General features: G+C 39.6%; 1 protein-coding gene across 4 annotated transcripts in view; it reads right to left on the bottom strand.

Annotated features, from left to right (window-relative positions):
* Positions 1–278: 278 nt before the first annotated feature.
* The window catches only part of MTUS1 (microtubule associated scaffold protein 1), a 90,263-nt gene continuing 73,192 nt past the window's right edge, over positions 279–17,349 (bottom strand). For all 4 annotated transcript variants that reach the window (XM_065633218.1, XM_065633219.1, XM_065633222.1 and 1 more), the window contains 7 exons: positions 10,007–10,221; positions 9,383–9,488; positions 8,162–8,235; positions 7,962–8,057; positions 5,241–5,357; positions 4,208–4,305; positions 279–3,358 (listed from right to left, as the gene is read on the bottom strand). In XM_065633218.1, the coding sequence (XP_065489290.1) occupies positions 3,142–3,358; positions 4,208–4,305; positions 5,241–5,357; positions 7,962–8,057; positions 8,162–8,235; positions 9,383–9,488; positions 10,007–10,221 (923 nt within the window). In that variant the 3' untranslated portion in view covers positions 279–3,141. The remainder of the gene's footprint in view (positions 3,359–4,207; positions 4,306–5,240; positions 5,358–7,961; positions 8,058–8,161; positions 8,236–9,382; positions 9,489–10,006; positions 10,222–17,349) is intronic.

Raw genomic sequence — 17,349 nt, 5'->3', positions numbered from 1 at the left:
TTATGCAGCTTGAATTGCAAGACTGTTTGGTACAGATAGAAGTGTCACTGTGACTTCCTTTGAAACTTATTGTTAGAATTGGAACTACTAGTTAAGGTTGAGTGAACAAAATCACCTGTTTAATTGCTTGAGTAGCACTAGATCTTTGGCATATAATTACAGTGAGCAAGTTTTTAGCTTTTCCTGAAGGAAACTTTATGTTAAAGATATTACAAAAAATATATGTAAAAGTAACTTGATTGAACAAAGTGGTATTTAAGTTACAGCTTGAAATACTAATACTCAAACAGAAAAATATGGAAACAGTGCTTACAGATAAACAGAATTATTCTTTCAGACCAACAGGACAAACACTAAACAGGTATTTCTGTAGTCTGATTTCTATATACAAGGATTCTTCACTTCCTCTTAAGAGCACTGAAGATTCTACTTGCAGGAAGTTTAGAGGCAGAGAGTCTCCTGTATTGTGGGGGGAACTATCAAACAATTCAACAGTCTCTGGATTATTTATTATACCATACTTACTTTTCTGTACTGGTAAGCCTAGAAAAGCTTTCCCTTTCTCAGTTATATGAAGGGATACACTATATTTGATATTCAAACATTTGCACGCACTCCTCTTGCATGTTTTATTTGAGGCACTAACATTGCAACTAACATGAAATTCTTACCACTGGCTACATAACTGCTTTTGTGACATGATCTGTTAGATTCCTAAGCTCTGTGGCTTTTCTCACAAAAAACCCAGTCTGAATAATGTCAGCATTTTAATAAGATGAGTCCTGTAGGATGCCTTTCCTAGGCATATGTGCGCTGGGTCCCCATATTAAGCCAACTGTACCGAAGTATTTTATTGTTGCTTAATTCTGTAATGTTATCTCATCTCCATTCTCTTTTTTTAAACAGCCAACTCAAACTGAAGTGCTAATAATCACAGGCAAGCTCGGTGTAACTTCTACCCACATTAGAGTAGCAAGGGCAGAGTTCAAATTTTCTAAGGGTTAGCTAAACATTAATAATTTGTGCAATGAAGCTTCACTATTGATGTTCTGCTGTGCTAAGCAGGTACTAAGAGGTTTCAGTATTTGAAGGAATGTTCCTTTGTTGATTAAAGAACATTTGACTAATACAAGCAGGAGAAAACCCTTTCATTCAGTATGAAAAATTTATTTTTTTAAGCATTCAGCTCAAATACATGTGATCAAATCTCTTTGACCATGGAAAATCAGAACGTTCCAAGATATACTTTAAGCCAAGTTTTAGCCCACAGAGGATTTTCAGTTAAATTTGAAACCCCTAGAAAACATTTTAAGTACTGACACCACTAACAAGTGGTATGTACACTGCCCTAAAGAGGATTAAAAGCAAGTATAATATTCCATAGAAATGACACCCTTAGCTTGTACATTATGGGAAGTTAAGTCAATTTAATGATGAAATAGTCAATCACAAGTTTATTACAAGTTTACTTACTGTTTGAGTGCTGTTAACAGTCTTGTTTAATATGTTTCTGTTCCTCATTACTAGCCAAGATCTTTCAAGTCTTGGGTAAAATGGCTTGAAGTGGTTCTCCAGTTGAGTTCCCTAAACACTGTCCATCTCCTTGATTCCTGTCCCCAGGCTACTGGAAAACATCGGAAAAACTCAGCAGATACAAGTGGCCACACCAGCTAACAGCATGAGCTGAACAGCAGCACAGCAATGGTCCTGGAAGTGGTTCTGTAAAACCCACACTAGATAGTGGTTTGTAATACTAATTTGAAATTGAACCTGTGTTAAGTAGGTACAATGTAGAGATCTTAAACCAGGTCTGCCCAAGGCTGTAGCAAGGCTCCACAGTTAGCTGAAGGTCAGCATGTGACATTTCCAGAACAGCTGCCACTCTCAGCCTCCAGTTCCAGCAGCCAGGACAATTTTTTTTTTCCCCTACTCTACAGAACTCTACAACACTATCCTGCAGTCTACGAGGGGAAGGTATGGCAGAATCAGCAAGATAAATACACAGCTGCCACCTTCCCTTCTTCCTCAGGCAAATTTAGCCAACTCTGAAGAATGTTAATAAAAATGCTAATGCTTAAAAAGGCAAAGTGTGTCACCAGAGACATCGGAATTCACAAATTACTTAAGATTCTTCTGGAGAACTGAGTTAAGAATGCACCTAATGACAATTATTCTCTTTTTCTCTTTGGCTTTCAAATCCACATTATTAACAGTTTGTCCTCAGCAGACAGACTCAGCAATGAACATGCTGGTTTCGGGAAATAAGTCACTTCAGCACGTAAGATGACAAGTCCAGGTTTCTAAACCTGCCGACCCTGTGGGCTACTGTGTTTCTGACTATGACCCTGTTGACTTGAAAGCCAAAATCCACTGTATCCTGCAAAAAATGTTTCCTCATAAATGGCAGTTATGCATGGATATGAAATGAAGAATCCATGCAAAATATGGCTGCGATTCAGTTTGTTTTTAAAATAAATTCAAAGTTGCATCCTCAGGTCAGCTAAGAAACTAATGAGACAGTTGACAAAGCATTTCATGCCTTTTTTTTTAACTGAACTGAAGCCAGAAAGATGAAGGAAACTAAGCTACAGGACTAGTGGCAGCTTCTCCTTATTCCCAGGGAAATGCTAAAAGCATGCATACTGACAACATCATTAAGGAAGTACATGTCAATGTATAGTCTTTAGCTTTTATCCTTTATTACGTACACAGCAAAGAAGGCAGCATTAGACACACACACAGTGTGTTACATCCATTCCATCCACAGCACACACACACACAGCCTTAAAAAAAGTGTCTGCGATAAGGAACATCTTATAAAGGTTGTGATCTTTATCTCTGAGCCCCTGAGCTTTTTCTTAGAGTTAGGTGAAAAGGCAATGAACAAGTCTTTCCTTGCTCTGTAAGTGCTTTGTGCAACAATGTCCATAGAGGTCATAAACAAGTCTTTTTGGGAGGAGCAACATGAGTGTTTTACTCCCATATTCTCAGTCTCTTATCGCCATTTTTGCACGAAATAGTTTCCAGTTATGTTTAGTCGTCATACTCAGCTAATATAGCTCTTGTTCCTGTGATTAAAGTTAGGATCGGTTCTGCAGATCACCAGCGAAATGCAATCCCCCCTCTTTCTCTCAAGAGATGTCATCTCGGTGATACTGTGGGACTAGAGAAGTTACCAGAATTCCGTGGGGACTGAAGAGGCACGGATGGAGAACTGGGAGACAGTTTTCTTGGGCTGCATAGGTCACCATTGTGCAACTTCCACAGAAGTTCCTCATTTTCCATTGACAGGCGTTTGTTTACTTTTGATTCTTTCTCTAGCGACTCCTGTAAGACGGCTTGCTCCGTAGAAAGTTGCCTGCAGAAGTAAGATTTACATCAGAACATGTAACCCAAGATGGAGGCTACAGCACTGAGCTTAATTGTTAAAGAAAGGTTTGAAATTACATAAACCCCTGTTTGGCTTACAACTACGCTAAATTACTGCCTTAAATTCAGGATTTAGCCTGTTCGCACCCTTGCTGGACTTAAGCTGGTAGCTTGCAGGAAGCAGAAGAAAGTACCAATAAGAAACATTCCTAAAGACCAGGAAAATCATCTGAAAAGTGAGACTTGTCCTGCTTACAATGATAGGTGTTTTAAATGGCAACGTTGCAGCCTTTGGGTCTTGTTGCAGGCTCAGCTCGACATAGAAGCTGCATTTCTGTACTCTCCTTCAGACTGGAAGAGTCTGCCCAACCATTTGAGCAATAGTTGAAGTTAGGAGAACCTCAGACCCATTTTATTCATGCTAAAAATTGCTATTATTGCTAAATAAAATACTTGTCTTTCCACTGATCTAAACTGGGCACAAATCACTCAACTGAAGCGGTTAATAGTAAAGCCAGGTTTAGCTTACAACCCGGTAAGACTTAAAGAGCCAATCTATTGTATGATGATATTTCTGAGTCGCTTTTTCTTCCCTGAAATACTGTTTTGGAGCACTGAAGGTCATACTGAGCCTTTTGACCCCCTTAGGATCTGTTCCTGTTCTTCTACACAGAAATGCACATTTGTAGAGATCCAAGTGGGGAAGAAAAGGTCATGTTCTCTTAGACAGTACTACAACATCCCAGTCACTAATATTTACACAGAATTTTCTTTCTTGTCACAGGAACACCCTCCCCTGCTTCATCAGAACATTTAAGAGTCCACAGATATTTTTCACCTTGAAAGCTCCATGTGTTTGTCCATCCGAGCTTTTAATTCTTCATTTTCTTGCTGAACCTTCTTTAATTTATCCGTTAAGATTGTGTTGTTCTCCAGCTTACAGAAAAAGGTCACAGTTTAAAATAAAACCCACATCAAAAGTAAAGGAAAAACAGTGATTAAATGGTTGGATGGGCCAAGGGCTTCTATACTGAAGCCAATGTCTGTCAGAAAAGGTGAAGGTTTCCTAGTAATTTACTAGTAACTGTAGACCAGGGCAGCATATGATGCTGTACAATACTGAACAACTGACATGAATGTATTCTTTTGGATCCAAACCTTTCTCTATACTTTCTCATTAAAATCTTGCTTAAGCAAGTATTGCAACAGTGTTCAAAGGCCCCACTCAGGGTAAGGACCCTGTCCTGCCACAAATAAGAGCAAATAAAGTAATTATAGTTTTGTCCCCAAAATTGCCTTTTCCTGTGGAATTATGCACAGATCAGGAGCAAATCCACACAGCTAAACAAGTAGCTTACAGATAACAGCTAAAATGATTGACCTAAGCTAATCAACTCTAGATGAAAAGATATATTCCATTTTTTTATTTGATATGTTCTTGTTTAATTAGGATCATTTCTATGTTAATGTTTTCCTGACAGTGATCTATCTTCCATAACACTCACACAAATGTAGCAGGTAAGGATTTGTCCTTTGGGGGATGGGGGAGAAAAGAGAGAAGAGGAAAGGAAATGTGGAAAAGGCCCCTAGATAACCCTGTACTAACTTAGCAATAGTTTGTGCAAACCAGTAGTTGTCTTAAGAGGTTAAAAGGTCATTTACAGCATCTGGTGATTCTTTCTCCCTCTTATGTTACAGCCTGATGCTGATATAACTGGATCTACACTGTGAGCATGTCCCAGTATCATTTCATGTTTCCTTTTAAACAACAGAAATTAATCCTTGCACATAAACCTGACCAGCCTGAGTTCATTGTCAGAACATGACTCAGAGACACAGTCCGAACCTGCTAGACCACAAGGAAAACTCACCAGTTTTTCCATCTTCATTAACTTCACATCCTGCTGATGGAGTTTCTCATTCTTGATCTCCAGCACCGCTTTCAGACTTTCCAGCTCCTGTTCCAGATACATAATCTGCGGGTTTTTCTGAAAGATCGACAGTTTGCTTAGTACCCTGAATTTCAGGAACAATTTAACTATTTCTCTGCTATTTAGAAAGAGCGAGAAAATAAAAGAAGTAACTGGTGTTACCATATTTAAGTGAAGTCGAACCATTTAGAATAAAAAAAATCTGCTACCACTTTCTTCCAATTTTGTTTGTCCTTCAGTGTAGGTGGACAGTTGCGGTTTTCTTTAGAAGCTGCTCAGAAAACACCTTATGCACAAACTTGAAGAGCCCTTGTGAGTCTGAGGAAAGCACTAAAGCAGCAACACTTGTTTTCCAGGAGTGCCCAAAGGCTCCCTCTAAGGCTACGAGTTCTAGAATTTATTTCATATTACTCATAACCCATCCTAAGAGGTAATTAAAGTAAATATTTGAAGAGTTTTCAGGTGCTGGAGTAGTTCAAAACCACCAAAAATGTAAAGCTATGAACCTGATTGTAGCTGATTATCCCTGTTTTGAGTCTGAAGGTAGCTGGTTCATAAGCAGAAATTGAAAATGTTCATTGTTACATTCTTCTTAAAGCCTAGCACGGCAATTGCCCACAACAATCATGCACTGCTCTACATCCATGACTTATCTACCATACAGCATGTCGGGACTTTTTTTTTTTTTTTGGGGGGGGGAAGTGTTTCTTGTTTGGTTGGGGTTTTTTTGCTTGTTTCTTTTGTGGTTTTTTTGTTGTTGTTGTTTTGGTTTTGTTTCATTATTTTCTGGGAGCTGGAGGGGAGAGCAGGAAGAGGACAAGGCAGGGTCTATCTTGTTTCCTCAAGGATCTTCTTTCCAGAGTAAGGAGCCATTCAAACACCCCAGAGTAAAACATACTCACTCCATTTCAAAGGAAAAGCCACAGGCAAAAATAAGGAGAAATAAAACAAATCTCAGTCCATTTAAACAAGTGGAACACAGACAGAAATCAATCATTACATGTGTTGTGTAACTACGTGTACCTTTAAAACCAAACAAGACTTATTTTGGTGTATTTGGGTAAGAACACTACTGTACCGCGTTGAGTAACAATTTTGGTGTAGCACCCAAACCCCAAGACCTGGGGGGCGATGCCTGCAACTTTGTGGGGTGCAGTCCCAAAAGGACAGAACCAGCACATTCCACAGGTAACAAGGGCCTCATCACCTCCATGTTTCTGTCTCCCACCTGTTTTTAAGGACTGTGGCTTTAGTGATCCTTGTTTAATTTCTACTTTTGAAGAGAGGTCCATGTGAGGATGGGCTGTGCCGCGCCACCTCAGGGGAGGAGGCAATTTGAACTTCCTCCCCTTTGTGGCTTTACAAGGAATCTAAGAGCTAGAGAGGAAAATGCTCCTGAAAAGTTTAAATGCAGCTTATAGTACGTTCAAATTTTTTTTTTCTTTCTCTCCTCTGCCCCAGTGGTCTTAAAAATGTCTCTGAAGTTAAATCTGAGATACCACATTATCTACTCATAGTAGAACACAGAGACAGACAAAGAGACTGAAAGGCCTACATAAGATTTTAGTAAAAAAGCTGGGAATAGCAAGTGAAACTAAGTAATACTGGAGGGATTGAAAATACACCTCTGTCTTCAACAGGCTTCTGGGAATTCTGATAGTGCAGAATTTGTGTTTAGTGCAGAAGAACAGAGTAGGTCAGATCGGTATTCTTCCACAGAGTAGCCTCAAGCTTCTGTCTTATGCTGTCAGGATGCAGAGTGCATTTGCAGCTATGTAAAGGCACTTGACTATTGCTCCTGTAAATTAAACAACATCTGAGCACACCTATGGAATACAGCTCCAACTCCCAAGTGCAGCATTAAACACGTTCTCTTTTTGTTATCATCTTTCCCAACTACAACAACACGCCGTGGTTGCAGATCCTTCTTGCGGCAGCTCTGTCCTGCCACTAGAATAAGCAGCAAGAGCAAAAAAAAAAAAAAAAAAAGAAATTCCAGTGAAAACTAGGGCAACTTCTACTAGAAGCATCTTGAGTTTTTAAGTGTGGAATTTCTCTTTGTGGGATATGTGATACTAGTGGTATTCCAGGTATTTCCAGGTAACTGGAAAAATAAGCGTGTTTGTGTCTCATCCTCCCAGCACATGAAAAACCCTCTCAGAGCACATTTCTTATCCTGGGAGCATCACAGAGAACAGTGGCCTTTGGAGGAAAGGCAGGACAAAATAAATGTTTACCTGAAGGCTAAATCAGCAACAAGTATGAATCAATGTTTGAATAAATGCATTAAAGACTCAAGGAGAAGGGAGTTTTGTAGGAGTGATGTAAGTCCACACTGAGCATTTAGAACGTTTATCAGCTGTCTAGAAGAAAGCTATAGTACAACTTCTGTGTACATGTAGGTGTTCAATTTAACTTAGGCTATAACTTACACCATTGACTCAGACGTTCAATAGCCTTATAGATTTTATGTTGGCAAGGTTAATACATGACACTGTAGCGCTTGAGAAAAACTTCTGGCAGACAAGACATTTACGTAAAATATTAAAAATTATGGGAACCCTATCAGGTTTGATTGCAAACCTTTCATACTATGCAATCAAATAAACCCAGGCTTACAAGACCTGCTCATCTGCGTTACTTTTGAAGACCAAGACTTACAAGACTGGCTTTTTCTTTGGCTATTTGTTTTTGCTCTTCTAACTTCAACTTCTCACTGAGAGAGTCGTTTTCACATTTTAATTCATCAATTTTTTTCTGAAATGAAAAAACACAGTATAGTTAAGCCAAGAATTCAGCGCACATCTCCAAGCTGCCTTTTAAGTTTTAGACTGTTGCAATGACCCCAACCCTTAACAAACCTCTAGCAATTCTTGCTTCTCTTTAAAGGAATCTTCGAGCGACTTCCTTTCGGATTCATGAGCACTCTTGAGCTCTGCAAAAGATTATTATTGCAGATTTTTAATACTGCATAAAACATGAAAATTCTTTTTGAAAAGCAGCAGTATGAAAAGCCAGCCAATACACACGTGCACAGACGCAGAGTCAATGACAACACGGAAAGAACATTTATCATCAACTGATCTAAAGCATGTACAAACTGTTCAAAATTTCTATTTTTTTCTTCTTTCCTTCCTCTGCCCCGATGGTCTTAAAAATGCCTCTGAAGTAAAATCTGAGCCACCACATTATCTACACATAGTAGATAATTTTTGCTGCTTCAGATTTGCCAACTGTCCCCTCACATATCCATTTTGGTAGGTGACAGCGTGTCAATTTTGACAGCATTAATCTGCAGGCAATGAATGGATGAATGCAACACAAGCTACACCTGACAAAAGCTGAGTTTCTGAAGGGAAACCCAGCAAAAAGTAAAATTGTGTCTTCCACAAGCTTCTAGAAAAACATTCCTTTCCTACTTTGGAGATGCCACGCAGAGGAGTTTGCTCTTCGATTGCAGTGGAAGCACCACCAGTTTTATTGACACAAAACTACCACTGGAAACTTGGCTATCAAGTGCAGTTGGAGGGAGGACAGAAATCATCACCACTTACATCAGTTAGATGCAATGCCATTTAAAACCGAGCACACTCAACATGCCCTTCCTAAAAACAACTTCTGCCCCAGTATACTGTAAGCACTATATAGTATACTGTAAGAACTGTATAATATACTGTAAGCAGTGTCTAATATTTCTCAACATTCCCACTCTGGAAAGCACATAACCCTGCTTTTCCTCAACTTCAGCTTTGAGGTGCTCCTTATGGAACCAGCAGGGTGGGAGCAATTACTCATTAACTTGAGATTTTAAGGGCAGACTGCAATTCAGACAACCTTTACTGAAAGAAAAAGACATCTCCACTCTTAAACTGTTTTAGAAGTTTCATTCAACTACAATGGGATCATGGTTATTTCTGTATGTAAAATTAGACTTGTTCACTTCCAAAAGGCAGAATTCAGCTGTTTTTAAGGATAGACGACAACCAAGAACAACGAAGTAGACGTGTTGATGAAAAAGCTTGAATATTTTTGTTTGTGACTAGCAGTACGACAGCATATTTACTTGAATACAAAATACTTGCCTGAAAAAGAGGATTCATACTTCCTTGTCAGCTCCTCTACTTTTTCTGAGTGGCTGTTTTCAAGTTCCACCTTAAAGTTTTCATGTGTGACATTTAAGTTGTCCACCTGCAATATGACAACACGATTTTTTCCCTTCTGACCAGTGTCAACCCTTGTTTAAGTATTGTTCCAATGGCTTTATGCAGTACGTTGAGTACATTTTAATGGTCTAGGTAGCACTTAACAGATGGTCCCAGGAGAAGCTACACCACATGCAACACTCAGTAGTTGAGAACGATGCCTTACAGTTTACCACTACCAACAGGATGGTGTATGCATCTGTCACACACATGGAAAGTCACAGGCCAGGTTTCTCTAATTCTTAAAACTCAAGCTGCCTCAGATATCCAGTCGAGCTCTAGAAGTCATTGAAGTTTGCAGAACACAAGGAATCTCCACCACGTTTAAACACGAGCTTAAGATCTGGACAGTTTAGTGTAGTCATAGTTTTTATAGCTGCAACAAAGTGGAGTTTCCCATTATATAAAATAACTCCATTATTAGCAAAATCCAGGGTTCTCTGAAGGCTCATTTATAGCAGAAAGCAACTGCTAGAGAACATTTCTATTTCAAATGTTACAAACCTGCTCCTGGAGTTGCGCTTTGTATTTTTCAGCTTCTTCAATGCAGATACTTTGGAGTTTCTCACATTCTGCAGTGTAAAACTGTTTAAGCCTCTCCTCCAGCTCAGCTAAATCATTGTGATGTTGCTGGTTTAACTTCTGCAAAAACCCTTCATAAGCAACTCGCAGTTCATTCCTGTCTCTCTCCAATTTCTCACAAGCTGCAGAAGTAGTTACTGAAGATGTCAACAGAAAAAAAGAAAAAGTAATTGGATCAAGTTCAATGCTAATTTCACCATCTTTATTACAAGTATTAAAGACAGTGAACACTCGGCACAGCAACATGGTTATACAAAGACAAATATAATTTATCCCTGAAATGAATGCTATCTCCAATGATACATTTGCAAAAATATTGAATTCAGTGTTTCTTAAGCTGAGAATTAATTGAATCTAGTTAAGCCAGGAACCCATGTAGAAAGCCTAAATGTGAGTTTGGCATGACATAGAAGAATGAATGTCTCACAAGAGACACCTGAGTGCTCCAATAAAAAAAATTAATTGAATTTGCTACTTCACCTAATTTGATCCCATTTCAGTAGCATATTTGTGAGAGTACTTCACTTTTTGATATATAAACCACTTAGTTAAATTTGAAAGTCTCCATATCCTGAAGACCATCCATTCAACATGTTATACTCAGATACGCAGCAGAGAAGCAACTGTAGCCTGACACGGACTGCCTGATACAGAGCGATACAGAACTGCCAGTCTGAAACATACTGCTAAATATGCATATGCACCAGATATTTAAATATGCAAGATACACAATAGTTTCAGGCAGAAAATGAGAGTATTAAGAAAACAAAAAAATGCCGTGTAATTCTCTTTATATTTTTATTAACACAAGTCAGCTGAGAAGACTGCCTAGGTTTGTCTCCCCCTATTTACAGCTGATAAAATGGCAAAAAAAAAGTTAGTAACTCGTACTTTTGAGTTTGAAATGCAGCATTCCCAGTTCCAGCCAGAAGGGCTGAATAGAAGGAGTCGTTTCCCACTGTTAATACAACTGGAGCGAGCACCTTACGCAGTTCCAGCTGCACCCCAAGCCTGGGAGCAAGGGGAAACAGGACCTCTAACACAAGCCCGTGCTCACTGACCTTAAGCCAAACTGCTTCCAAGCAGACCCTAGTGCTTCAGTTTAAAATAAATTAGTCAGATGAGTGTCTACTTAAGAGAGAAATGTTAACTAAAATGTTAACTCGATCTTCAATCATATACAGAAGTCACGCATACAGACACTTTATAGCAGCTTAGCACACCACCCAAACACTATAAATACAAAGTTTATATAAAAGCATGGAAAGATTGAAGGACTTTAGTACAGGAATTTCTCATGACAGCTGTGTTTGAACCTTAAGATACATAAATTACAGTATCTTCGAGGAGCAGTTCCCAAAGCAGTACTGAGCTTGGCTCTGCGGAAAGCAGCCTGTCCCGGCCCAGAGCCTCACATTACACTCATGTCCGATTCCCTCTATGCTACAGCTCATCAAGAGCGAGTAACTTGATGAATGATACTTGCACTCGCTTTTAAGGAAACTGTAAAGTAGTCTTGGCCCTGCTGCCATCACTTAAAACCAGCAGTTGAACTAGAAAGTGTAAGCGAGTGAGCTGTACTGTGTGGAAATCAATCTGCATGTGTGTCTACCTGGATTAGTTCTAACAGCAGGCTTAGCTCTGTGCTAGGTCTGCGTGAAAGGTCTGCTGATCAAGACAGATTTAAGCCAAGCTGTTCATCCCATGACTGGCAACAATGCAACTAAAGGCTCAACTGAAACGTACCACAACATTCTCTGCCACCCAAGCAGATTTCACAGTTTTCTATACTTTCTATACCACCATCAAGACAGATTGTTTTTTCCCCTATCTTTACTCCTTCCACAAACTTCTACTATAACTGCTCCCATTAGAAAAAAACAGCATTCAAACTTATATCACATCACATTGGCATAATGTTATTGAATATATATACTCGTCATGTTTTGGAGAAGAAGAAACATTAAAGTTATGTGACGTTATTTTATAATGCGAAGAACTAGGCAGGGAGCCAAACCGAAATATTACACAGATATTACACAGCCAACCACATGCAGAACCATCTATAGCAGAGTAAGAGGGTTATAGCTGAGAGGCAGGTGACTTGCACGCCTCATGTGAGATCACTATAGCAAAATTCTTCAAGTGATCCACTTCCTTTAAAACCAGAGGAAGACGCATGCATTCAGTTCTTTATTCGTAAGGCCAGAGCCATTCACTTGCCTACATTTAGCTAAAAGAATGTGCTGCTCATCATTGTCTTATCTTTAAGCGTCAACACACAGAACTTCGGATGATGCAAAACAGTTGGGAAAAAAGCAAATAGCAAACCACACCTTTGTCAAAGAAAACAGACACCTCAGTTCTTGTTCAGCCAGTTTGCAATTGAGATTTATGAGAGGACTAATGTTACAAAGGGAAACAAAAACTTTAAAAACTTGCATTGGTAGTTGAATGTTGTGTTACCTTGAAGGTAACGTCTGGCCTCAGCAAAGGTGGAGGCCGTAATGCTTCCTTGCAGATCACAAGCCTGACTTGAATCCTTGCCATCCAAACCAGGAACAGAACCACCACACCACCAGGGAACTCCCAGTATCATGGTGGTGCAAGAAACTGCATGTGGGAAGTTTCAGCAAAAGCACCAGCAGAACAATCGTCAATCTGAAATTATGAGAAGTCCTGTAAATTTGTCCCCCTACTCGAGATTCCGGTGTCTGCAGCAAGTATTTTGCACAGCCCTATCCATCTCCAGACTGAATCATCTAATTTATGACTGTCCACTGCCTAGTTTTAAGAAAGGGACAAGCCATGAAGAAGGCAACTAATTCCTTAGTTTCACCACTCAAACTGCAAGGGGATGCTGCAAAACTCCTGACTAACCAAACCTGATGGCTACTCAAGAGTTTTCCTCATAGAATTGGTGCTTAATTATGAAGAAAAATTTCTAACTGGAACATGTGCTGTTCTGGTAGAACGCAAAATCTCTATTCTAACTTCTCATTCACCTCAGAGACACCTGATGGGCATGCTTGAGAGTTTCTGTACACGACTGCTATGCATCCTTTCCCTTCTTAAAGTGCTTCCTTTCACAATTCCACATCTTCATTATGTCACGCATTATAACAGACCACAGACCTCAAGCAAGAAAAACAACAGGAGACAAATGGTCTGACAGCAAATAGAGAAAAATCAAGCCACAGAGATGAAAAGATGCGCTATCCATTCTGTCATTTAGTGTTATAATACAGACGAGATAAACAGTTTTAAGCTTTCAGGACAGAGCGTATAGAATGGTGTACTTGGCAACCAGAAGCAAGATTCAATTCTTTATTCAAATAGCAAAGCCACTAATATCTTCCCCCCACCTTGGTTGTCCCAGCCTCTCCTCCCAGTCAAACAACACTGCCACTCCCTGTATTATTACAACAGGGAGCAAGATCAATCTGGATTTTTAGGCTTCTTAACACCTGTTTATTATAAATGAAGAGCCTGGTTCTTTTGGGCAGAACCACGACCTCTGGCAACCACAAGAAGTTTCTGAGATACGGTAATGGCGTGTTTTCAGATCAGAAATGCTGGCTTTGACACGTAAAATTAACATCCATATGTAGTTGTTAACAATGGCCACTTGTATCTTGGGTATTTCATTGCAAAGCTTTGTATGTGCCAGAACCATAAACCAAATGCCTGTAAAAGTGAAGTGTGGGGATCCAGGCACATAGCAACTCGCAGCTCCAGTGCAAACACCAGCAGATCCAAACCACACGAACAGTAGCACCAGCTGAAGGAAAGGACTACAAAAGCTGCCTCAGCATCTCCAAGAAATCTACTTCATATTTTCAGTAAGAGCAGCCAAGAGACAAGACTTTACAGTTGTGCAATATATGCTTATAAAATTTAGTTTTTCTTATTCTAGTTATAATCCAATTTATCATTTCAGTATTTATGGCTAAATGGCTAAATTTATGGCTAAAATGCTTACATAAAAACATTCTTCAACATACATTCCCCTAAAAGTCACCATAATCATAGCTCTAAGAAGATAAAACATAATGGATACTTTTTTTTTTTTTAATCCCAAATTAAATTGTTTTGAAATAACATTTATCTTCATAAAATTGTCTAAGTCACTCACTGGTCTAGTTACGATGTACAAAAAGCCATTAGACTGTCTGACATTTTGAAACTGGGGTCACTAGGACAGTAAACTAGCAGCATTCTAATAGATGTGGGGGATGTGAAAAGGGGATAATTACCAGAAAACACCAAGTATTTAGCATGGTGTTATGTCACAGCAAGTAACACTATTGCTCTAACTTTATATTTCACACTGCAAGATCTACTGTGTATGTTTCGTTGATCAGTAAGTCTACTGTAGACACAAAGGCTCATTTCCTTCTCCATATAATATTTTTTTGAAAAGTGTTATCCAATACTTAAGTCATGGTTTTGGCAGATTGTCGTTATTGGAAATTCTAGCCAAACATGCTTTCAAATTTATGACCAAGCTTCTCTTGGTTTTTCTTCTATAATGAGACTGATGGTATAAGACATTAAGCCACATTGCATATTTTTGTTCTTGGGCAAGTTGAAATGAGGCAGGTAGACCAGAAAATCCATACTTTAAGCTACACTTAAGTGGGTATGGTTAAATACATCCGTGAAGCATTCAGGTATCTGCCAGGAAGTAAATTCCTATTCTCTACTGCTGCAAACGCTACAGTGTCAGCACGTAGGCAAGTGTTTGGCTTGTGGCAAGTTAGGCTCAGCCTCAGATAACTGATACAATAGAAATGCCTACCTGCTATTAAGTATTTTTAAGGATCATCAAAACCTGAAAACCAAATCACATTCACTTCATACCTCTGTAAAACAATAGCCCTTTTTATCCCAACTACCAACATATTTTGGAGTTAATTTATTAATAAAAAAATAGCACAAAGGTATTTTGAAGAATATCTTGTTTCTCAATTGCAATGCAGCTAATGTGGAGCAGAGAGAGAGGCTGGGCATTTGCCTGGCTGTACAGGACACGCACAAGCCTATCCAGCCCACTGAAACAGGCTGACAAACGGCAATTTTCAAAGGGTTCAGGCTGAGTCAGCGCTGCACCTGCTGCTGGGTTGCAGGACTGAGCTGGACAACGTCCAGCACGGTTGCAAAGAAGCCCAGAAACAATTTTGAGTGCAATTAATTTGGAAGAGTAGTTTCGTACCTCTGAAGAAATATGCAGCTGTTGCATTTTCTACTTACGTAATTAAACAAGTAACTAGAAATAATTTACATGCCAGCGTGCACCTTAATAAGAAGGGAAACAAGTGACAAACAGGGCATCCATATCTGCTCCAAGCTCCCAGAACATTCAAACCACAACATTTAGTCTTTGTGGCTGAAGATTTTAAGGAAATCCAAGTTCAGAACCTGACTGTTAATGAATCTGAACTCCTTTGGAAAAATCCATCCCCAAACACACCATCACTGTCAACCCTCATGCACATTTCCAGCTACTGAGAGCAAAAAGCAGTGACTGGTAACCATCCACTCCACAGTCCGCATGGCCACACCGTCACTGCCAGAGGCAGGCTCTGGGATCAAAATGCACATTTAAATCACTAAATGAAAAGGTATTTTGGTAGAAAGGGCCATAAGGAATAACCCAGAAAAACCAGACAATTTGACAGCAAGCCAATTTGGTTTTGCAAGGTCAGTCAAGGAGCTTGGGATCGTGCACAATTAAACTTCAAAGCAAGAAACAGAGGAGTACAAACTGTGCAGAGTAGAAGCTGCAGGAGGTTTCATACCCCTCTCAAACGTGGCAACATGCAGGGCACAGGGTGTCCCGAGCTGGGCACATCTGGTTCCTCTTCCTGGACTGCCCATTCCCAAACTGCACACCAACAGGCACCAAAAACAAAGCAGCTGGGACTCCATGGAATATGTACACATGTTCATGGGGCCAAAATAAGATTCAATTCAAACTGTACTTAACTTTCTGAGCCGACCTGTGCCTAGGTCACACTGTGAATCAAAATTGACAGTACTTAGTCTGAATAGCCTATGGAAATCCCAAGTTCAGCTGTATCCATTTAACAGTGGCAACAGAAAGCTGATTAGCAGGTGTGTATTTAAACAGATTATTTTCAGCTAAAGTTACCATTACAAGAATGTTTTTCTCACACCTTGCCAACAAATGAGGTCTGGCTGGCTTTATTTATTTTTTAACCTTTTTTTTTTTTTTTTAAGAACCCAAATCTTTTCAAAGCTAGATGGAATTGAAGACCTGTGTTGTTTTTAACTTCCATGATTAAATCTACTCCCTTTACATGCTAAGGAGAGAAGTACAGACAAGCCAGGCATGTGACGTGGTTAAGACAAAGGAGCTGCACAAAGATAAATGCTTCACTGAAACCACGGTCTGGAAACCTTACAAAGGGAAGCGAGCCCCAGGCTGCTGTTTGGATGCTCCTGTGGAGCTGACCCAGTCAGACCAACTCCATGGGGGGAACGGCTGACGACTCAATCCAGCAGCATGCTGGCTGACAGCTCTGCGCACTCAGGCATCACAGATCCATCAAGCTCAGTTGCAGTTGACTTTTTTTTCTAGTTATCAACCTACTGAATAATATTCTTGCAACAGGAATACCATATATGAGCTCAGCAGGTTGTTAAAGCAGGAAGGTGACAAGCTTACAGGAAGCTCATTTAAGAGTGAGGCACTCTTAGAAAGAACTAAGCTTTCATAAAAAACAAGCAAACAAACAAAACCAAGAACCACAAAACAAAACACCAAAAGTGGTAATGGGCAAAACTGCTGGCTAGTTTTTGGTCTCCCTATCTAAGCTGAATTTTCCCCTTCCTTCTAAGCGACAAACATAACACACAGGTCGATAAATAGAAAAACAAACAAATAGACAAACCAAACAAAAAACCCCAAAACAAAACAAAAAACCCCCATGAAGATGCGAGCACATGAGAGAACAGATACTTTCTTACTCAGCAATCCTTCTCAAGTTATTTTCATGATCAGGTAAGCAAATGGGTTTGCCCAGAAAGTCACAGGTATGTACATAAAAAATAAATAAATCTAGTTTATAATGTTTATAACACAACTTTGTAGGAATGCAAGAAGCCCATTTCCACAGTAAGACTCACTTTAGGGTGACAGAAGTGCCGGCTGCAGCTGATGGGAGACGCAACCCCCCCACCTTGCTCTTCCAAAGCTGGGACCTGCCTGAAACAACTGCAGAACTGCAATCCAGGTGCTT

This window comes from Caloenas nicobarica, chromosome 4 (assembly GCF_036013445.1).
Source record: "Caloenas nicobarica isolate bCalNic1 chromosome 4, bCalNic1.hap1, whole genome shotgun sequence".
NCBI lineage: Eukaryota > Metazoa > Chordata > Aves > Columbiformes > Columbidae > Caloenas > Caloenas nicobarica.
Note: the sequence above shows the minus strand (reverse complement) of the source record. Positions and strands in the feature narration are given on the sequence as shown.